Source organism: Narcine bancroftii, chromosome 6, assembly GCF_036971445.1.
Source record: "Narcine bancroftii isolate sNarBan1 chromosome 6, sNarBan1.hap1, whole genome shotgun sequence".
Lineage (NCBI taxonomy): Eukaryota > Metazoa > Chordata > Chondrichthyes > Torpediniformes > Narcinidae > Narcine > Narcine bancroftii.
In genome coordinates, this window is record NC_091474.1 from 153051732 (window position 1) to 153069611 (window position 17880).

The following is a 17880-nucleotide window of genomic DNA, read 5'->3' on the forward strand; positions in this document are numbered from 1 at the left end:
GTTTTTGCAAAACTACCATTCCATTCTATGCATCAAAAGCTGCTTTAATTTTTCTCCTCCATAATTTAAATCAAGTTCATTGATCCAAAACAGTAACTCTAGCTTCTCTGCAAAGTTGAGCACAATGTAATAAAATTTTGATGTTTATAGAATCTCACTTTCATTCTGACAAACCACAAGGATCCTCATTGCAAATTAAGATCAAGCCAATTTTCCTTGAATTCTAAAGTTGTGCCAAGTCACTAGAAATATTCATCAGATCAATTAGGGAACTACAATCTTGGCATTCACAAAGATGAACTCTTAAAGCTTCAAAATTGTAAGAATAATTTGTCTCTTGGGTGTGTCATGAGATACATTCCAAATTCAACTTCATTATTTAAATTGATTTTTATCAACAGACAAGTCAAATAAATAAATGAAAACTATAATATGTAGCAGTTTAAATAAAAAGTGAAAATGCTGAAAACATTTAACAAATCAGACAGAATTCTGGTCAAGTTCTCTCAGAAGGAAAAATATAGTTTAAAAAATGCATGGAAGGTTTGGGTGGGGAAGAAGAGGAGCAGGTATAGATAAGGCAAAAAAAACCCTCTGTTTATAAGCTACATTAGACTGCCTCAGGGGCAAGTTGTACCCACTTCCAGATACATTTTCCCCATATAAGCATTTCAAAGGGGGATTTTTTTTTTTTTTTTTGAAGACCTCTAGTTCATATAAAAGGTAGCCCAGCTAGCAGTCAGTGGAGAATGGGACTGTTAATCCCAGCATCACTGGTTTGAGCCCATTGGGTGATAGCTTTGGGGTGGCATAACACTGTTACAGCGCAGCAATCAGGACTGGAGATCAAATCCTGCGTTGTCTCAAAGGAGTTTGCACATCTCCCCATGTCTGCATGGGTTCTCTCCTGGTGCTCCGGTTTTCTCCCAACATTCAAAACGTAAGTCAATTGGGCAGCACCACCTTACAAATCATCTTTTTTATCCACGTGGCACCACTTTTATTGTCTATCCGATTCTCATGCTGACCCATTTGTGGTTTTCTGCACAACCAAAATTATGGCAAAAATAAAGGAACTGCATCTTATTTTTTGTCCAAGCGTGCTGCAGCCTTCCAGATGAAAATTTGCTCCCTTTGACCCACTACAAATTTTCTGCACCTGACACTTGTTTTATCATTCCCATGTGGTTTTCGACATGGAACGTTTTCATCTTTCTCCAAATACTACCTGACCTGATGCTTATTTTCTATTTGATTTCAGGTTGAGATTTTTTTTTAAATTTCATGCAGCTGTTCAAAATTACTATGCAATTCTCTTGCTTCAAATTAAACAAGATCTTACTCATGACTCAAAACTTATGAAAAACTGGTAGGAAGATTTTATGAAACATTCCCAAGTAGCACTTCTGTAATGCACAATTATTAACAATGTTAAATGACTATTATTGTTTCAATAACACTACTGAAGGATAAATATTGGTTCAGACATGACATCATGTAACATTGAAAAATTCCAAAATATTTTGCATATCCAAAGCAATTTTGGCATAAAACACCTTGATCTGTTTGAATGGGGGAAAAAGATTAAGCCAACATTTAATGATTTCTTGACAAGTGAATCTTAAATACCAAAAGAAACAGGAAGATCATCTGTACATATTAATTTTACTCCATCCTCAAAGTTCTACATTTCCAATCAAAGTCCACAGAACTGCATTCAATGCTACTTAGTGGGAATCTTAATTAAATCACATGTTACTCTTACACTTTGGGCTTGTTTTTAAAGAGTCTACTTCAACTTGGAAATTGCCGTGCCTTCTTACCCACCTGACACAAAGTGTTCCTCCATTTCATGGCTATTTTCTTCAGGTTCTGACAAGTTTGAATCTTCATAGTAATCCTCTTCATCATGGGATATGAGAATACAGGTAATTGAATCATCACCAATCTCCTCAGTAAAAGGCTGATCATTTTCACATTTAAAGATCTCTTCATACAAGTCAATAGACTGAACAGAACCCTGCAAATCTTCAACTTCACTTGTTTCTTGTTCAAAGGAAGATGATTCCATTTTAAGATGTGTATCTTCAGATTGATGGTTTGATGTGTTTACTTCCTCACAATTTTCTACTGAAGATTCAACTTTAGCTGACCTTGAATAGATATTATTAAAATTGCCCTCAGCAGGAACTGAAGTCAGTGCAGCAAGTTTGTGCTCATTTAGAGCATTTATCATTCCATTGCTCACATTACCCACTACTGGAAATGACTCCATACACTGAATATTAATTATACATTCTTCCTTTTTTACATGTTCAGGTGGAATTTCAGTATCCATCTTTTCCCTGTTTTCAGTCTCTACAAAGACAATGTTGTCTTTATTTGATGCTTTCAGAGGTATAGGCTGTAAAGGCTCATCTTCAGTGTTCAGGCCTTTAGAACTTGACTGCTCACCATTTAATGAATCATCATTAATCTGATCACTTCTGTTACATTCATCAATTTGTGGATTCCACAAGTCTCTCACAACTTCATTGAGTGTACCATCAGCGCATTGAACTTGGACATATGATAAGAATGGAGCACCTTTGTTGTTGCCATATCCATTTTCTATCACAGAAACACTCAACAACTGATCTGAATATTGAAGAAGTGCATCCATGGCACCATCTTTCCAAGAACCTCTTGACAAATCATATCCCAAAAGGCAACATGGAAAACATTGGGTAGGAATCTTCAGCAGCTCTTTAGGTATCCTTTTAATTTGCTCTATTTTAACATAATCTTCATTCCCATAGTCAACATACTGCAAGGTAAGAATGTTTCCATTTATATTTATTACTTCAGCTCTATACCATAGTTCATCTTCAGAGTACTTACTAACACAACCATCACCAATTGAAATACTGGAAGGTAATTCTCTATTGGTGATATTAAGAACTCCAACTTCTTCCATCTTTTTAGACAGCATATGAATTTCATCTGTTGAGTATTGACACCAGAAATAGCTAGGACTTTCCACTGTTGTGATATATCCTTCAATGGTTTGCCCTATTAAAGGAATTTTTCTTATGTAGCGCCCAAAGCCGACGTTAGATGAGCTCTCGTTCAATTTTTCAACACCAAAACCTGAAGCAGTCAATTTCTTTCTCACCACATTATCCAAGTTCTCATATATAGCCACATCTAATATATTATCCTCAGAAACACTAAACACTTTCACAGTTACAGTTTTCTTCAAAACTGAAGTTTTAAAAAGTTTGATAGCTTTTTCAGACCAGCTATTCCCATCACTTGGAACCAAACCATACAATTTACATTCATAAATTAATGCAAATGTAGCTGCTACTTCTTTTATATCTTCACTTCTTACTTCTTCCTTAACACCCTCCTTCAGAAAGAGGACCTCAACACCACGATTAGTAATTTGCACAATTTCACAAGTGGACCAACTATTGTGATCTTTATTTCTCACCATACAGAGATTGCCAGCTTTAAGAGGTAAATCATCATTGAACTTAAATTTATGCTCATGATTATTTTTTTCAAGCGATTCAATAAAAATGCCATCACCCGTAGTCTTGAACTGACACCAAAATTGTTGAGGAGATCGTACTGCAAGAACATATGCATTGAATTTTGAAGCAGGTCTTACATCAATTACAGGATATTCAGTTGATTGCTGAGAATATTGTAGATTTTTATAGGTGAGGTCTTTCAACAAGTCAGTCAACAGTCTCTGGTCAACATAGAGGTTAACTTCCCATAATTGTCCAAACTGCTGCACAAATTCACAGGATAGTCTAGTTTCTGTTTTCTTTACAAATTCAGATAGCATTGCTTTGCTGTATCTGAAAGTTGCATCTTGAAATCCAGCAAGAGAGCAAAGTATGCTGAGTCGCTGAACTTCCAAGCAATCTGTCGGAAGGGGAAAGATTTTAGAAGCATCAACTGTTGCTGTATAACCATAATCTATATATTCCACCGAAACCAAATCATTGTGAATTTCAGTTACAACAGCTCTACACTGAGAGGTACCTTCAGGGAACTCTGCACAGACTACATCTCCCACTTGAAAGGTTCTAACATTTCTATCCTTTGTATTATATGCGTTTAATTTTTCTTCCATTGCTTTTAGTTTATCTTCATTCTCAGAAAGCTGAACAAAAAAGTGTAATGGACTGATGACATGCGAAACAGAAACTTCACTCTTAAATCCAACATTCAATACAGTCAGAGGAACATGCAACATCTTTGGCCATGTTGTGATTACATTACAAAATTCTATTTCAACACAGGATGTTGTATCTGAAGATTCTTTTGTACACATTGCATCCATTTTGTAGTTGATATAATTTTTTAATCCAGCCTCTTCAATCTGTGAAGCAACCTCCATCCTATTCTTCCATCTGTTCTGCTTGGAAATAGAACCAGTTAATTTTTCAGTTTCATGGCCATCTTTCAAATCTTCAATGATATGCCTTTTGAGAGGCAATGACTCATAATCAATCTTTGTCAAATAAGAACATGACTTTTCATTCTTGCTTTTTTGTTTTCCTGCATTTCCATTAGTTTTTGTTTCACTTGTGCTCTGCAAGCGCAGTTCTTCTTTAATTTTTGCATTAAGTTGCAGGTTTCCATCATAGAGTTCAATAATAAGTTTTCCATCTGTCTCTTTTGCAACTACTACAGCTTTTAAAGGCTTATCTGTCACAATTTTTTTAAACCAGCCAATAATGTCAAGGGACAAGTCAGTTGGTATGTCTGACAAACCGCATTTAATTGCTTGCATGGGTAAGAATTTAACATCTTTGGCATGGTCAGGTATAGGCAGCAAGTTATTATTGTCTACGTCTAGCTTGTTTCCATAGTCCACGAAAGAGACTCGAACTCTATTTTGTACAGGCCATGCTAAAGCACGATACCATTGATTATCTGTGTATTTAGCAAGACAAATAGGATCCATACACTGTGAAAAACTGTAGCCTTGCAACGTAGAAGAGAGTTTATTAACTTGGTCTGCAAGTTTATCAAGAATGCCTAAGTTTCTACTAAGTAGACAGTAGAATTTTGTTGGGTTTACAACATGACTCACATACATTTCTTCTTCACTACCAATTTTCACATCATGAGTTGAATAGTAATAGGTATACAGACTGACAGAAGGAGCAAGAATACTAGGTGATCCCACAAATTTGGCCAAGCCACGCTCAATAAGTAACTGGCAAGCACTCTGGAATGGGGTGTTCAAATCTACAACATTACAGAGTCCTTTGGCATCCACAATAGTTAATGCATACACGGTGCATTTCAACCCCATATACGAGCTTAAGGTATTATCAATAAATTCATGGAATGCAGCAATTGAATCTTCATTCCACAAAAATGGATCAGGACCTATGGGCTGAATTATGTTATAAAGACTGCACCTAAATGCCTGACCCTTGTAAAGAAGAAACTCTGGTCTTATTGCACGTAGCTCACTTAAATGCACTCTCTCTCTATTTCCATAATCTATGTACAACACATCGACTTCCATCAAAATTACTTTTCCAAGGATCAGTGCCCTATACCACTTGCCATCTTCAGAATAATTTACAATGCAAGCAGACTGACCAGGCTGAAATGGATCATCATGTGTGTTATAATATTCCTGTATTTTATTCATTAATATTTTCAATTCATGTGTATTTTTAGTCATTTGACACCAAAAGCTCCCAGGCTCATCAATGTAAGAAACTTGTACATCAACAGTGCTTCCCACTTTAAGATATTCTTGTTTATAGGGAGATTCTGTAATTACTGATTCCATTATTTCTGTTCTAGCATCATCTTCAAATTCTTCCTGATCAGAAAGTAATGAAGTGAGGGAATCACTCGAGTCCAGTGCTGCTGAACCATAGTAATCTGTGAATGGCTCAACTACCTCTGGAGTCACTGGCCTTTGCTCAAATTTATCTGTTTTGCTTCTGCCAACTACAGAAAATTTTTCTCCAGATGAATGTGGAATATGCAAATGGCCCAAAAAATCTATATTCGTGGATCTGAAGTTTGAAATACGAAGGTCTTGATGATCAGCATAACCCGATTGCAAAATTAATTTGTTCACACTGGGCTCCACCTCATTTTCCACGTCAAGGAGTTCAATCAAATATTTGTCCATTTCCTTCTCCAAGACATGAACTACAAGATGTTTTTCAAACACAGCCTTTTCAAAATAGGCCACAGCTTCTCTACTCCAAGTTCCTTCTTTAGGAACCAGGTCAGCAAGGCAGCACTTAATAGCTAAAGCAGGAAGTTTTGTGTATTCTGGAAGCAATTCCTTAACATCATGCCAGCCAACAACTTCCATGTTTCCATAATCAATGAAAAAAACCCTGAATTGTCCATCAAGAATCTCAGTAATAACAGCTCTATAGAACAAATTGTCAGCCTTGAATTTAGCACAACACAACAAACCAGGCTCTGGCCTCTTAATCAGTCCTTCATTTCGACCCAAATGTCCATATTTTTTGGTCATACTATTCATGAGCTTTTCAAACTCGCCAGCAGTTTCCATGGTTCGGATCCAAAACTCTTGAAGATCTTTTACAAATTCAACCAGAACGTCATAAAATGAGTTGAGTTTCAGATTTGCAGTCTTGAGTAGAGGAATCCGATCTTTGTCTTTGGAGACTCCTTCTATCCTCTTGAGATAGTCACCACCGCATTGAAGAGCGGTCAATTTGTGGCACTCATGTCCGATTCTTCGTTCCTCGATGTAACAGCCAGATAACAGCCCCTCGGCTTGAGCGCAGAAAGCAGCATTGATAGTGGGCCCATCTTCCTGGTAGAGCGTGACATGATAGACGTTCTCCACCGAGTTGTAAAAATCCACCCTGGCCTGCAACACTTTGCACAGGATCAGAGATTTCAGCAGCTCGACGTGACGCGCTGTCCAGCCGCGGCCGTAGTCGGAGACGTCGCGTAACGCAAACGGGTAGGTAACAACGGGCATTTTAAAGTAGCCTGGGCTGAGACGGCGCACGGCGCGGGACGGAACCACTTCGCGGTCGCCATAGTCGACGTAGTAGACCTCCAAGACACCGTCGGACAGCGTGTGCTGAATGACGGCGCGGTGCCAGCGGCCGTCCGCACTCTTGGCCGCACAAGGCATACCCAATTGGAGCGGAAAGTCGGCCACGCTCCCGCTATCGTAATGGCGGTGCATGCTGTCGTGCAACCGCTCCAGCTCGGGGCAGTGGCACCTCAGCTGGCAGAAGAAGCGGTCCGGGAAGCGTACGTGCATCACCCTCACCGCCACCGTCTCGCCCACCTGCAGTAGCGGGTAGAAGTAGTTGGGGTTGTAGCCCGCTTCGTTGGGCGGCTGCAGGGCCTCGGCTCCACCCAGGCTATGGTCCGACCCGGCGGAGGAGGGCGGCGGGGACAGCGGGCTCGGGCGCTCTTTCTTGAGCGCCGCGCGAGGCCGCGAGGTGGACACCTCCACCAGGAGCCGGAAGGCGGCGGCGTCGAGGGTCCGCGCCAGGCCCAGGTCGCACAGCTGCCGCGACACCATCGCTACCTCCACCAGAACCAAGCGGTGGGGCAGCACGGCCTCAACCCGCGCGTCCAGCGTGCGCCCCTGCAACGCGCGGAAGAAGGAGAGCGCTCCCGGCGGCCAGGAGCAGATGGCGGCCCCTCGCAGCCTGGTGCCCACCTCCTCGGCGGTCGTGGCCTCCTCGTCGTCATCCCGCGGCGGTGGACGTTTGCGCCTCCTTTCTTCCTGGGCGTCGGCAACATCCCCCGGCCCGGTCGCCGGGACTAAGTTGGCCAGGATGCAGCAGACCACCTCGGGGGGCAGTTGGAAGAACTCCTTCCTGCCCCGGTCCAGGCTCTGAGCCCGCGCCGACAGTACCCGCCCTTCGTCCAGCGTGAAGACGGTGTAGTCGTCGCCTGTACGGCTCAGCACCCGAGCACGGTGCCATTCGCCGCAAATCTCGGCCAAACAACGGTCGTTGGTGTCCAGGGGCCCAGCGCCGCCGCCCAGGCGGTGCGTCTGCGCCCAGTTCTGTATCTCGCAGTGCAGCCTCTGGTACTCTGGCTGCCTTTCGCGCTGTTGAAAACGGCCCCACAGCCTGACCAACACGGAGTCGGGTCGGGCTGGGTCCACTCGGGTCACCCGGAGAGCCAGGCAAGCGCCCGTGGGCGGGAGCCCACCGGTAGAACCCATTGCTTCCACCGCCCACGACGTCTCGCTGGTTTCTGCCAGCGCGACCGGGTTTTGACTCATAAAGCGTTCACGTGCGAAAGGCCGTTCGCGTTTGAATCGGGTGAGAACGCCCCTGTGCGCGCGCAGCCAACAATGGGCGTGCAGTCGGAACGTGACGCGCGGTAACCGCTCTTTTTTTAAAAAAACGGAGTTTCTGCGCATGCGTTAATGATCTTCGCTCACCGAACGAGCCGCCGCCTTGATATCGAGGGGGGTGGAGAGAAAGGGAAACGAGCTGACTCTTGTCTCGTTTTTACTTATAGTTTTTCCATGTTTTACATCATATTATTTTGTTATTAAGTACTATTGTTTTTTTTAAGCGGCAGCGATCATGTAGCAAGTTCATTGGTGTGACCGACGTGGATCTGCGGAAAAGCCAGCAATTGTTCTCGTCAACTGCCCCTAACTTTGGCAGGAAAAAAAAACCCTTCCAATTGTCTTTACAATAAGATGCAATTTGTGGGTGTTTATGTCTGGACCGAGTTGAAAGTTTACGGTTCTGAGGGGAAGTGATCAATCTCAATGCAAACGTTGTCCATTACAATCCTTCCAGCTTGGGAACAAAAGTGGCCTCTCCCCCGAAAGGCGGGGGGAAACAAGTCCCCAGCAGGACTCCATAGACCACTCAGGTGGGCAGGAAAAGGGTCGACACACGGTGCGTGTAATAGAATAAGAGCTGCCAGAGGAGGTGATGGGTCGGGCACAATCAAGGTTTACAAAAAGCTATTTCGATAGGTACATGGATAAGAAAGATATTTAGAAACACTGGTACACAAGCAGGGAATTCACAAAAGTGCTAGAGAAGGTCGTGTCTGGCTCTAAATGTAATCCTGGGTTTTTTTTTAAGTTTTCCATTAGCAAGTATTCTTTTTCTTTGGCTTGGCTTCGCGGACGAAGATTTATGGAGGGGGTAAAAAGTCCACGTCAGCTGCAGACTCGTTTGTGGCTGACAAGTCCGATGCGGGACAGGCAGACACGGTTGCAGCGGTTGCAGGGGAAAATTGGTTGGTTGGGGTTGGGTGTTGGGTTTTTCCTCCTTTGCCTTTTGTCAGTGAGGTGGGCTCTGCGGTCTTCTTCAAAGGAGGTTGCTGCCCGCCAAACTGTGAGGCGCCAAGATGCACGGTTTGAGGCGTTATCAGCCCACTGGCGGTGGTCAATGTGGCAGGCACCAAGAGATTTCTTTAGGCAGTCCTTGTACCTTTTCTTTGGTGCACCTCTGTCACGGTGGCCAGTGGAGAGCTCGCCATATAACACGATCTTGGGAAGGCGATGGTCCTCCATTCTGGAGACGTGACCCATCCACCGCAGCTGGATCTTCAGCAGCGTGGACTCGATGCTGTCGACCTCTGCCATCTCGAGTACTTCGACGTTAGGGGTGTAAGCGCTCCAATGGATGTTGAGGATGGAGCGGAGACAACGCTGGTGGAAGCGTTCTAGGAGCCGTAGGTGGTGCCGGTAGAGGACCCATGATTCGGAGCCGAACAGGAGTGTGGCAAGTATAGCTCGGAGGCAAAATGTAATAAGAAGGGATTTGCAAGGAGTGGTTTGGGCTGATAGTTTTATGGGGATGAGGGCATTTAAAGGTGAGATTTTGAGGGTGCAGATGAAAAAGGCAGGGCCAAAAGTTGGAGAGAGTTTTCAAGGGAAATTAGAAAGTTGGTTCGAAATAAAAGGAGGCTTCCATTAAATACAAGAAGGTATGGATGAGATGCTTGGAAAATACATGGATTGTTAAAAAAAATTTAAGAAAGAAATTAGGATAGCGAAAAGAAGGTACGAGGTGGCTATAGCGATCTGGCTGAAAGTAAATCGGAAGGGTTCTTACAAATATGTGAATAGCAAAAAGAGAGTGAAAGGATAAAATTGGTCCATTAGAGAATCAGAGCAGACAAATGTGTGCAGAGCCGAATGAGCTGGGGAAGATATTGAATGAGTTCTTTTTGGTATTCACTAGGAAAAAAAAGGATAAGGAATTCGTGTAGGATAAGAGAAGCAAAAGGGGTAATTATGGAAAATAGGGATTAGGGGTATTGGGAGGTTGTGGTGCACTATTGAACAGAAGCAAACACACAAAACAAAGTCTGTTCAATAGGCTTTATTCGACAAACTTCCACAGAGCTAGCTGTGAGAAATGCTGTTGCAAGCTCTGGGAGTGTCTTTGAAGGGCCAGCTCTGGCTTGTATCCTAGAGGGTGATTGACAGTCAACCAGGTGGGGCTTGGTCCATTCAGGTTAGCTGATTGACAGCCAGCCAGGTGTTGTCTTGTGCTTGTGCTCTTCTGCAGGTACAGAGGTTGCCCCCTGCAGTAGGCCAGTGGTGTACCACCTCATTCACCCCCTTCTTTAAAATTGACCTGGGGGCAGGGGGGGTTTGCAGTCTGTGGTATACCCAGAGCCCCAAAACATATACACATTATTTATAGATTGAGATGGTCCGGCGCCTGTCGACTGTCACAGGACTGGCTGCTGGCCACTAGTCGGTGAGAGTATGTGGGGGTAGGGGCTGGAACGGCTGGCGAGGTGCAGCGCGGAGGGGGGCTGGGGTTGAGGTGTGTATGTTGCATTGGATGGGTGGGGTGCAGGTTCATCCCCCATGGTTGTAGTGAGTGCTTGGTGCCCAAGGAGATCTTGAGTGCCCCATAGCTGTGAGGGGGGGGGGGGATGTCAGGCCAGTGTGGTCCTGGGCTGGAGGATGCTGTGCTGAGGTGTGTGCTCCTGCTGGCGCCAGGTCCCTGGTTGAGATGGTGTCCTCCCTGCCACTGCTGAACTTAACGTAGGAATAGTTGTGGTTCGCGTGTAGAAGGAACACCTGCATGACCAGGGGTTCAGCCTTGTGTGCCCGCACGTGTCTACGCAGGAGCACTGGTCCGGGGGATGTGAGCCATGCTGGGAGAGATGTTCCAATCGCTGATTTCCTGGGGACGAAAATGGGCATTCGTGAGGGGTCTTGTTGGTAGCCGTGCACAAGAGTGACCTAATGGCATGAAGCGCCCTGGGAAGAGCATCCTGTCAGTATTCTACGGATCATCCCTTTGACTTAAGGGCCAGGGGGACTGCCTTCCAGATCACCCCATTTTCATGTTCCACTTGCCCATTACCTCTTGGGTTGTAACTAGTCGTGCGACTAGTCGTGATGCCCCTTGCTGTCAGGTACTGGTATAGCTCCTCACTCATGAAGCTAGACGCCCCCCAGTCGCTGTGGAAAATGCAGGGTAGCCAAACATGGTGAAAATCTGTGTCAGTGCCCTGATGGTGGCCGTGGAGGTGTCTGAGCAAGGGATAGTGAAAGGGAAGCGGGAGTACTCATCTATGACCTTGAGAAAATAGATTCCGATTTGTGGAAGGCAGGGGCTCTTGAAGTCCATGCTGAGGCACTTGAAGGGCCTTTATGACATGAGACTTGGGCGGGCGGAAGAAGCGAGGTTTGCATTCTGCGCAGACCCAACATGCCTCGGTCATGGTCCTGACATCCCTGACGGTGTATGGGAGGTTCCGGGACTTTATGAAATGGTATAAGTGGGTGATGCCTGGGTGGCAGAGGGACTCATGCAGTGCCTGCAGCTGGTCATTGTGGAGCGACACGCAGGTCCAGGAGAGGGCGTTGGGGGAGTCGTTGAACTTCCCCGAGCGATACTGGATGTAGTAGCTGCATGTTGCCAGCTCGACTCTCCAGTGCAAGATCTTGTTCTTGATCAGGCCCCTGTGGATGGTGTTGAACATGAACATCTGGGTGGTGAGGAGGGTGAACCTACTGCCGACCAGATAGTGGCACCAGTGGCAGACCGCTTCCATGATCGCCTGGGCCTTCTTTTCAATGGCTGAGTGCCCTAACTCGGAGCCGTGGAGGGTCCTGGAGAAGAAGGCAACCGGGTGCCCCCCTTGGTTGAGGGAAGTGGCGAGGGCTGCTACATCGGAGGCATCGCACTCCACCTGGAAAGGGGAGTCCTCATCTACGGCATGCATCATGGCGTCTGTGATTCCTGCCTGATGCGTGTGAAGGCTGCCTGTGCCTTGCATGGGAGAGGAAAGGTTGTGGCCTGGGGCAGTGGGCGGACCTTGTCTGAGAAGTGGGTAACCTACTGTGAGTAGTAAAAGAATAAGCCAAGGCACCTACAGAGGGCTTTTAGCGTGGGGGGGGGGGGAGAGGAGGAGAGACAGCTACATTAATGGGTGCATCCATTCTGGATCTGGGCCGATGACACCATGTGACACGATGTACCCCAGGATGATGAGGCAGGTGGTGCGAAACACACACTTCTCTTTGTTGTAAGTGAAGTTCAGCTCCTCGGCCAACAGGAGAAATTTCTCTAGGTGGGTATCGTGGTCCTGCTGGTAGTGGCCACAGATGGCAATGTTATCCAGGTACAAGTCTACCATATGATCCATCTCCCGCTGGAAGACAGAGACCCCATTTGTGACCCCAAATGGAACTGGTGCAGACGCCTGTCCACCTCAAAGGCGGTATAAAGCTTGTCCCACGGGTGGATGGGGAATTGGTGATAGGCCGACTTCAGGTAATTTGTGGCGAAGACCCGGTAGCGGGCTATCTCATTGACCATGTCGGCTATCCTCATTAAGGGGTAGGCATCCATCTGGGTGTACCAGTTGATGGTCTGGGTGTAATCCATGACCATCCTCAGATTGCTGCCCCCTTTGACCATCAGGGCTGTTGCTGGGCTCTATGCCACCTTCCGCCAGAAGCCCCCGCACTTCTGCCTGATGAAGTCTCTGTCCGCAGTGCAATTGTGCCTACTTCTGGGAGCTATCAGCTTACATTATGGCGTGAGGTGTGAGAAAACCGCAAGAGGGGTGATGCTCTGCAGGTGGTATTGAAAGTCAGTCTCGGAGGATTGAAATGTGGAATTTGGGCATGACCAAGAATCTGAACCCAGTGTATGTCTCCCCTCCCACAGTCAGATCGGCCGAGCAGCGCCCGAGGGTACTGCTAGTCCTATCCTTGGTAGCAAGGTGAAAGAGAAGGTGGTGGGATGGATGTTTAGCTTTAGGGAGTGGGCCACGCTCAAGTGAATAAAGCTCTTGGTGCTGCCACTGTCGATTAGGCACTTTATTACCTGCCCATTGATTTTAACATCATCATGGAGTGCCTGAGGTCGTGGGGGATGTTCCTAGTCAGGGTGGTGGCTGCTAGGACTTTCTCAGGGTCCATGTTGTCATTCCCCAACAGTGGAGGAGAGTCGTGGCTGTCGATATCCTCTGCAGGTGTCGGGCGAGGTGAGTGTCAACTGGTGGTGTTCTCTGTAGTTGTTGGGTGCAGCGGTTAGCCCCATGAAAGGGCCATGTTATCATAGTTGTCGGTCCAGTCTTCAGAGGCCTGGGTGGCAGTGGCACCCGCGTCTGACCGGCCCAAGATGGCGGCACTGCATGGGAGGGTGAGGCATGGCTGGCCTTCTTCCCCGGCTGCTCTAGTTGCGCCGGGGAAGAGATGTCACGCCACCGGCTGTCAGTGAGGGCGACGTCATCACAGGTGGGGCGGAAGTGACATTGTTGTAGACTTCAGGAGGTGGCGCTGGTGAGAGCTGGTCCAGGTGCAATGGTGCGCTCTCAGCAATCATTGCCGGCGAGGCTGGAAGTTGGGCTGCCGGGGTTGGGGTGGCTTCAGAGGCAATGGCATGTGGTGGGGATCATGAGGGAGGGGTCAGGTCATAGAGGGCTGCTGAGGGCCGGTGGGCTTTGAGAGACATACTTTGGCGAAATGGCCTTTCTTGCCACATCTCGAACAGTACTGGTTTTTGGCTGGGCAGTTTTGGCACGATCGATGATCAGACCCACATCAGGACCCTCAGTACTTACAAGGATGCTGGGCGCCCCAGTCTGGTCTAGGACCACAGCACCTGAATGTGCTGACCACACGGAGGCCTGAGGAAACCTGGAGTCGAAGGCTTTGGTGTGCAGGGCTGTTCCCTCCAGGGTTTGGACTACCTCCACTGTTTTGGCCAGGGAGTAGATATTGTCCTCTAGCAGCTTCTGCCTGACAGCCCTCAGACATAGATGTCTCTGATCAGTCTCTCAACCTCCCTTTCATTTACCCCAGGTTCAGCCAGGTCGGGCCAACTGACGCAGGGCTCCCAGGTGGGACTCGTCATCTCCCCGGACAGCTGAACATGGATATTTAGGAGGTACCATGCAAATCATGGGAGGTTTATACATGGTCTCGAGGGTGTTCATCACTTCCGAGTACCTGGTCCAGTCTTTGAGTCCTGGAAGGCTCAGGGACCCAGCTTCGATTGGAGTAAGATGAGCCTCTTTTATTCGGAATCCAGGATGTCATTGGCGTGTGCCTCGATGATCACTTCGACCATGTGCTTCCAGATCTCAAAGCATGTTTGTGCTTCCGGGTGGCATGGGTCGATTTCAAGGCTCCCGGTGCTCAGGAGCTTTTCCATGGCAGCTTTAAAATTTTATGTTGAATAAATTGTGGTGTGCTATTGAACAGAAGCAAACAAAACAAAGTATTCAACAGGGTTTATTCGACAAACTTCCACAGAGCTAGCTGTGAGGAGTGCTGTTACAAGCTCAGAGAGTCTTCGAAGGGCTGGCTCTGGCTTATATCTTGGAGGGTGATTGATAGCCGACCAGGTCTTGTCCCTGTGCTCTTCTGCAGGTACAGAGGTTGCCCCCTGCAGTAGGCCAGTGGTGTACCATGAGAGGCATATAAAGGTGGATAAGTCTCTGGGTCCCAATGGGATTTTCCCCAGGACCTTGAGGGAAGTCAAGAAGGAAATAGCTGAGGCTCTGACAGTGATTATCCAACACTTACTGGAGGGGGCCATGGTGCCACAGGATTGGCGTGTCACAAATGTGGTTCCTCTCTTTAAAAAGGGCTCCAGGTGTTGGCCCAGCGATTATAGGCCAGTAAGTTTGACGTCAGTGGTTGGTAGACTAAGGAAAGTATTCTTAGAGATAATATGTGTAAGTATCTAGAGGGGCAGGGACTGATCAGGGACACCCAACATGGGTTTGTGCAGGGAAGGTTATGTTTGACAAATCTTGTTAAATTTTTTGATGAAGTGACTAGGAAGATTGATGAGGGTAGATCAGTAGATGTAGTCTATCTGGATTTCAGTAAGGCCTTCGATAAGGTTCAACATGGAAGGTTGGTAAGGAAGGTTCAGTCGCTAGGTATTAATGTTGAAATAGTCAGATGGGTTCAACAGTGGCTAGAAGGTAGATGCCAGAACGATATGATGGACAACTGTCTGTCAGGAAGGAGGCCGGTGACGAGCGGTGTGCCTCAGGGCTCGGTGTTGGGTCCCTTGTTGTTTGTCATTTAATGATTTGGATGATGGAGTGGTAAATTGGGTTAGTAAATATGCAGATGATATAAAAATGGGGGGAGTTATGGATAGTGAAGATGGTTTTCAGGGACTGCAAAAGGATTTGGACTGCATGGAAGAGTGGGCTGAAAGATGGCAGATGGTGTTCAATATTGATAAGTGTGAAGTGCTTCATTTTGGGAGGAATAATCAAAACAGGACATATGCAGTGAAGGGGAGAGCATTGAAGAATACAGAGGAACAGAGATCTCAGAATAACAGTTCATCGTTCTTTGAAAGTGGATTCTCATGTAGATAGGGTGGTAAAGAAGGATTTTGGTATGCTGGCCTTTATAAATCAAAGCATAGAATATAGGAGCTTATAGGGGAAGTGAGATTCGAACGAGTGGTCATAAGTTAAAGGTTATGGGGCAAAAGTTTAGAAGTAACATGAGAGGAAGCTTCTTCACTCAGAGTGGTGGCTGAGTGGAATGACCTACCAGAAGAGGTGGTGGTAGCAGGGTCAATTTTGTCATTTAAGAGAAGGTTGGATAGTGCATGGATATGAGTGGATTGGAGGGTTATGGACAGGTAGGTGGGACTAGAGGATATCACTTAAATTGGTGCAGACCAGAGGGGCCAAGATGGCCTGTTTCCATACCGTAATTGTTATATGGTTATATTACTTCACCTCCCCCGAGGTGCCATTTACTCCCTTTGGAGTGAAATATTCAACGTGAAATTTTGTACCACTTAATTGCCTAACTTTACTAATGTCACATTCCTGGAATTCCTGTACTAATCACTTTTTAAGGGCTGACTTTCCATTTATTCATGAATTTTCAAACAATGTTAAGAGAGATAATTGAATCCATTTACAAGTCTTAGCTGGTAAACTCATGAAGATGCTAAACACTTGAGATCTTCTCTTGTACTTAAAATGTGATAAGCAAGATGAATTTCAAATCTTTACATAATTTTACAATTGCCATGCAAAAAAATTTACAAATTATTAAAAATTTTATACTCATTCAACAATTTGTGGGTTAACCCCTTCAAAATAATGCTTACTCTAGAACCAACTTCTACACAGATAGCACCAAAAACATCAGTCCAGTTGCTCAAATAACTTGCTACCAATATGTAACTTAAATCTGGAAATGAACTTTGACATACTCCTACCCACAAGTCATTTTGGAATCATGAATTTCTTATTTGGCAGTAGAAGAATAAGCACGTTAGGAATGAGAACAAAGAATGGTGATGTTCAGAAAGTAGCATTCAAAATTCACAAGGTATTATTTTTAAATGATACAAAAGCTTTAGCCAGACAATGGAGAATATAGTTCTGTATTACAATGGAATCCTCAACAAATACAAGTTCATTAAATTTGATGTTGAAAATGATTTGAAGCTTCAGATATGTTATTAAATTCTTCTAAGGAGGTACATTTCTGTGGCTGCAGGAAAGTCACCAGTCTTCACCGAAGTAACTTATTACTGCGCAACAAAAAGAAAATATTGGAAGCTCTCAGTAGGCCTGGTAGCATCCTTGGAAAGAGAAGCAATTAATGTTTTAAGTTGGGAACTATTTTTCAATACTGGTAACGAGAGGTTAAAAAAATTAAGTTGTAGAAAAGGTGATGGAAAGGATAAAGGGGATATCTGATAGGGTGAGGACAGGTCATATAGATTTATAGGGCAACCTGGAGCATAATTACACTTCATTTTCTAACAGTTGGATGAATGTCCAGCAAGTTAGATTGTACCAAAAGAAAGAAAAACCACCAATATTACTCCTGAATTCATCATAATGACAGTTCTGTTCAAATAGAGAAAACATTGTTAGTTTTTATTGTATAATTTTAGCCAGTGAACTGAAGTATTCTCTATATACACACTCCCTGCCCGAAATGGATAAATGCCATGGAATATGGGGGAAAATAAACTTGGCTAGTGAATCAGGTTGATATAAAGAAATCACAAACAGTAACAAACAAATAGGTAACAGAGTCTTTAGAGCAATACACAGAAGTGCTGAAGAAACTCAGCAGGTCAGAGTTTATAGGAAGTAAAGGTTAATCAATATTTCAGCCCAAAAAAACAGACAGACACCTGATTAAACTGGGAGGAGACGAGAAGGGAGGAAGGGCAGGGAAGAAGCACAGCCTCCTGTTCCAGGCTGTGGTTTCAGGCATGATAGAGCAGGAAGGATAAGGGGGACACATAGCATTGCTCATCAGGGAAAAAAAAAATCACATCCATGCTTAGTTAGACAGGTCAGACCAGAGGGATCATCTACCGAGGCTATATGGGTGGAGCTGAGGAACAGGAAAGGTATGACCACACAATGGGGTTG

At 45.3% G+C, this 17880-nt stretch overlaps 1 protein-coding gene and 1 long non-coding RNA gene across 3 annotated transcripts in view; one reads left to right on the top strand and one right to left on the bottom strand.

Moving 5' to 3' along the window:
• LOC138736600 (tudor domain-containing protein 6-like) overlaps window positions 1–8264 on the bottom strand; it is a 23365-nt gene extending 15101 nt beyond the window's left edge. The window contains exon 1 of the mRNA XM_069886380.1: window positions 1828–8264. Within this exon, the coding sequence (XP_069742481.1) occupies window positions 1828–8209 (6382 nt within the window). The 5' untranslated portion in view covers window positions 8210–8264. The remainder of the gene's footprint in view (window positions 1–1827) is intronic.
• LOC138736602 (uncharacterized) lies at window positions 7022–16928 on the top strand. 2 transcript variants are annotated; one of them, XR_011340430.1, is made up of 2 exons: window positions 7022–8309; window positions 14300–16928. It is a non-coding gene; the product is annotated as an uncharacterized lncRNA (long non-coding RNA). The 2 variants fall into 2 exon arrangements; XR_011340431.1 differs by lacking the exon at window positions 7022–8309 and adding an exon at window positions 8435–8877.
• The last annotated feature ends 952 nt before the right edge of the window (window positions 16929–17880 follow it).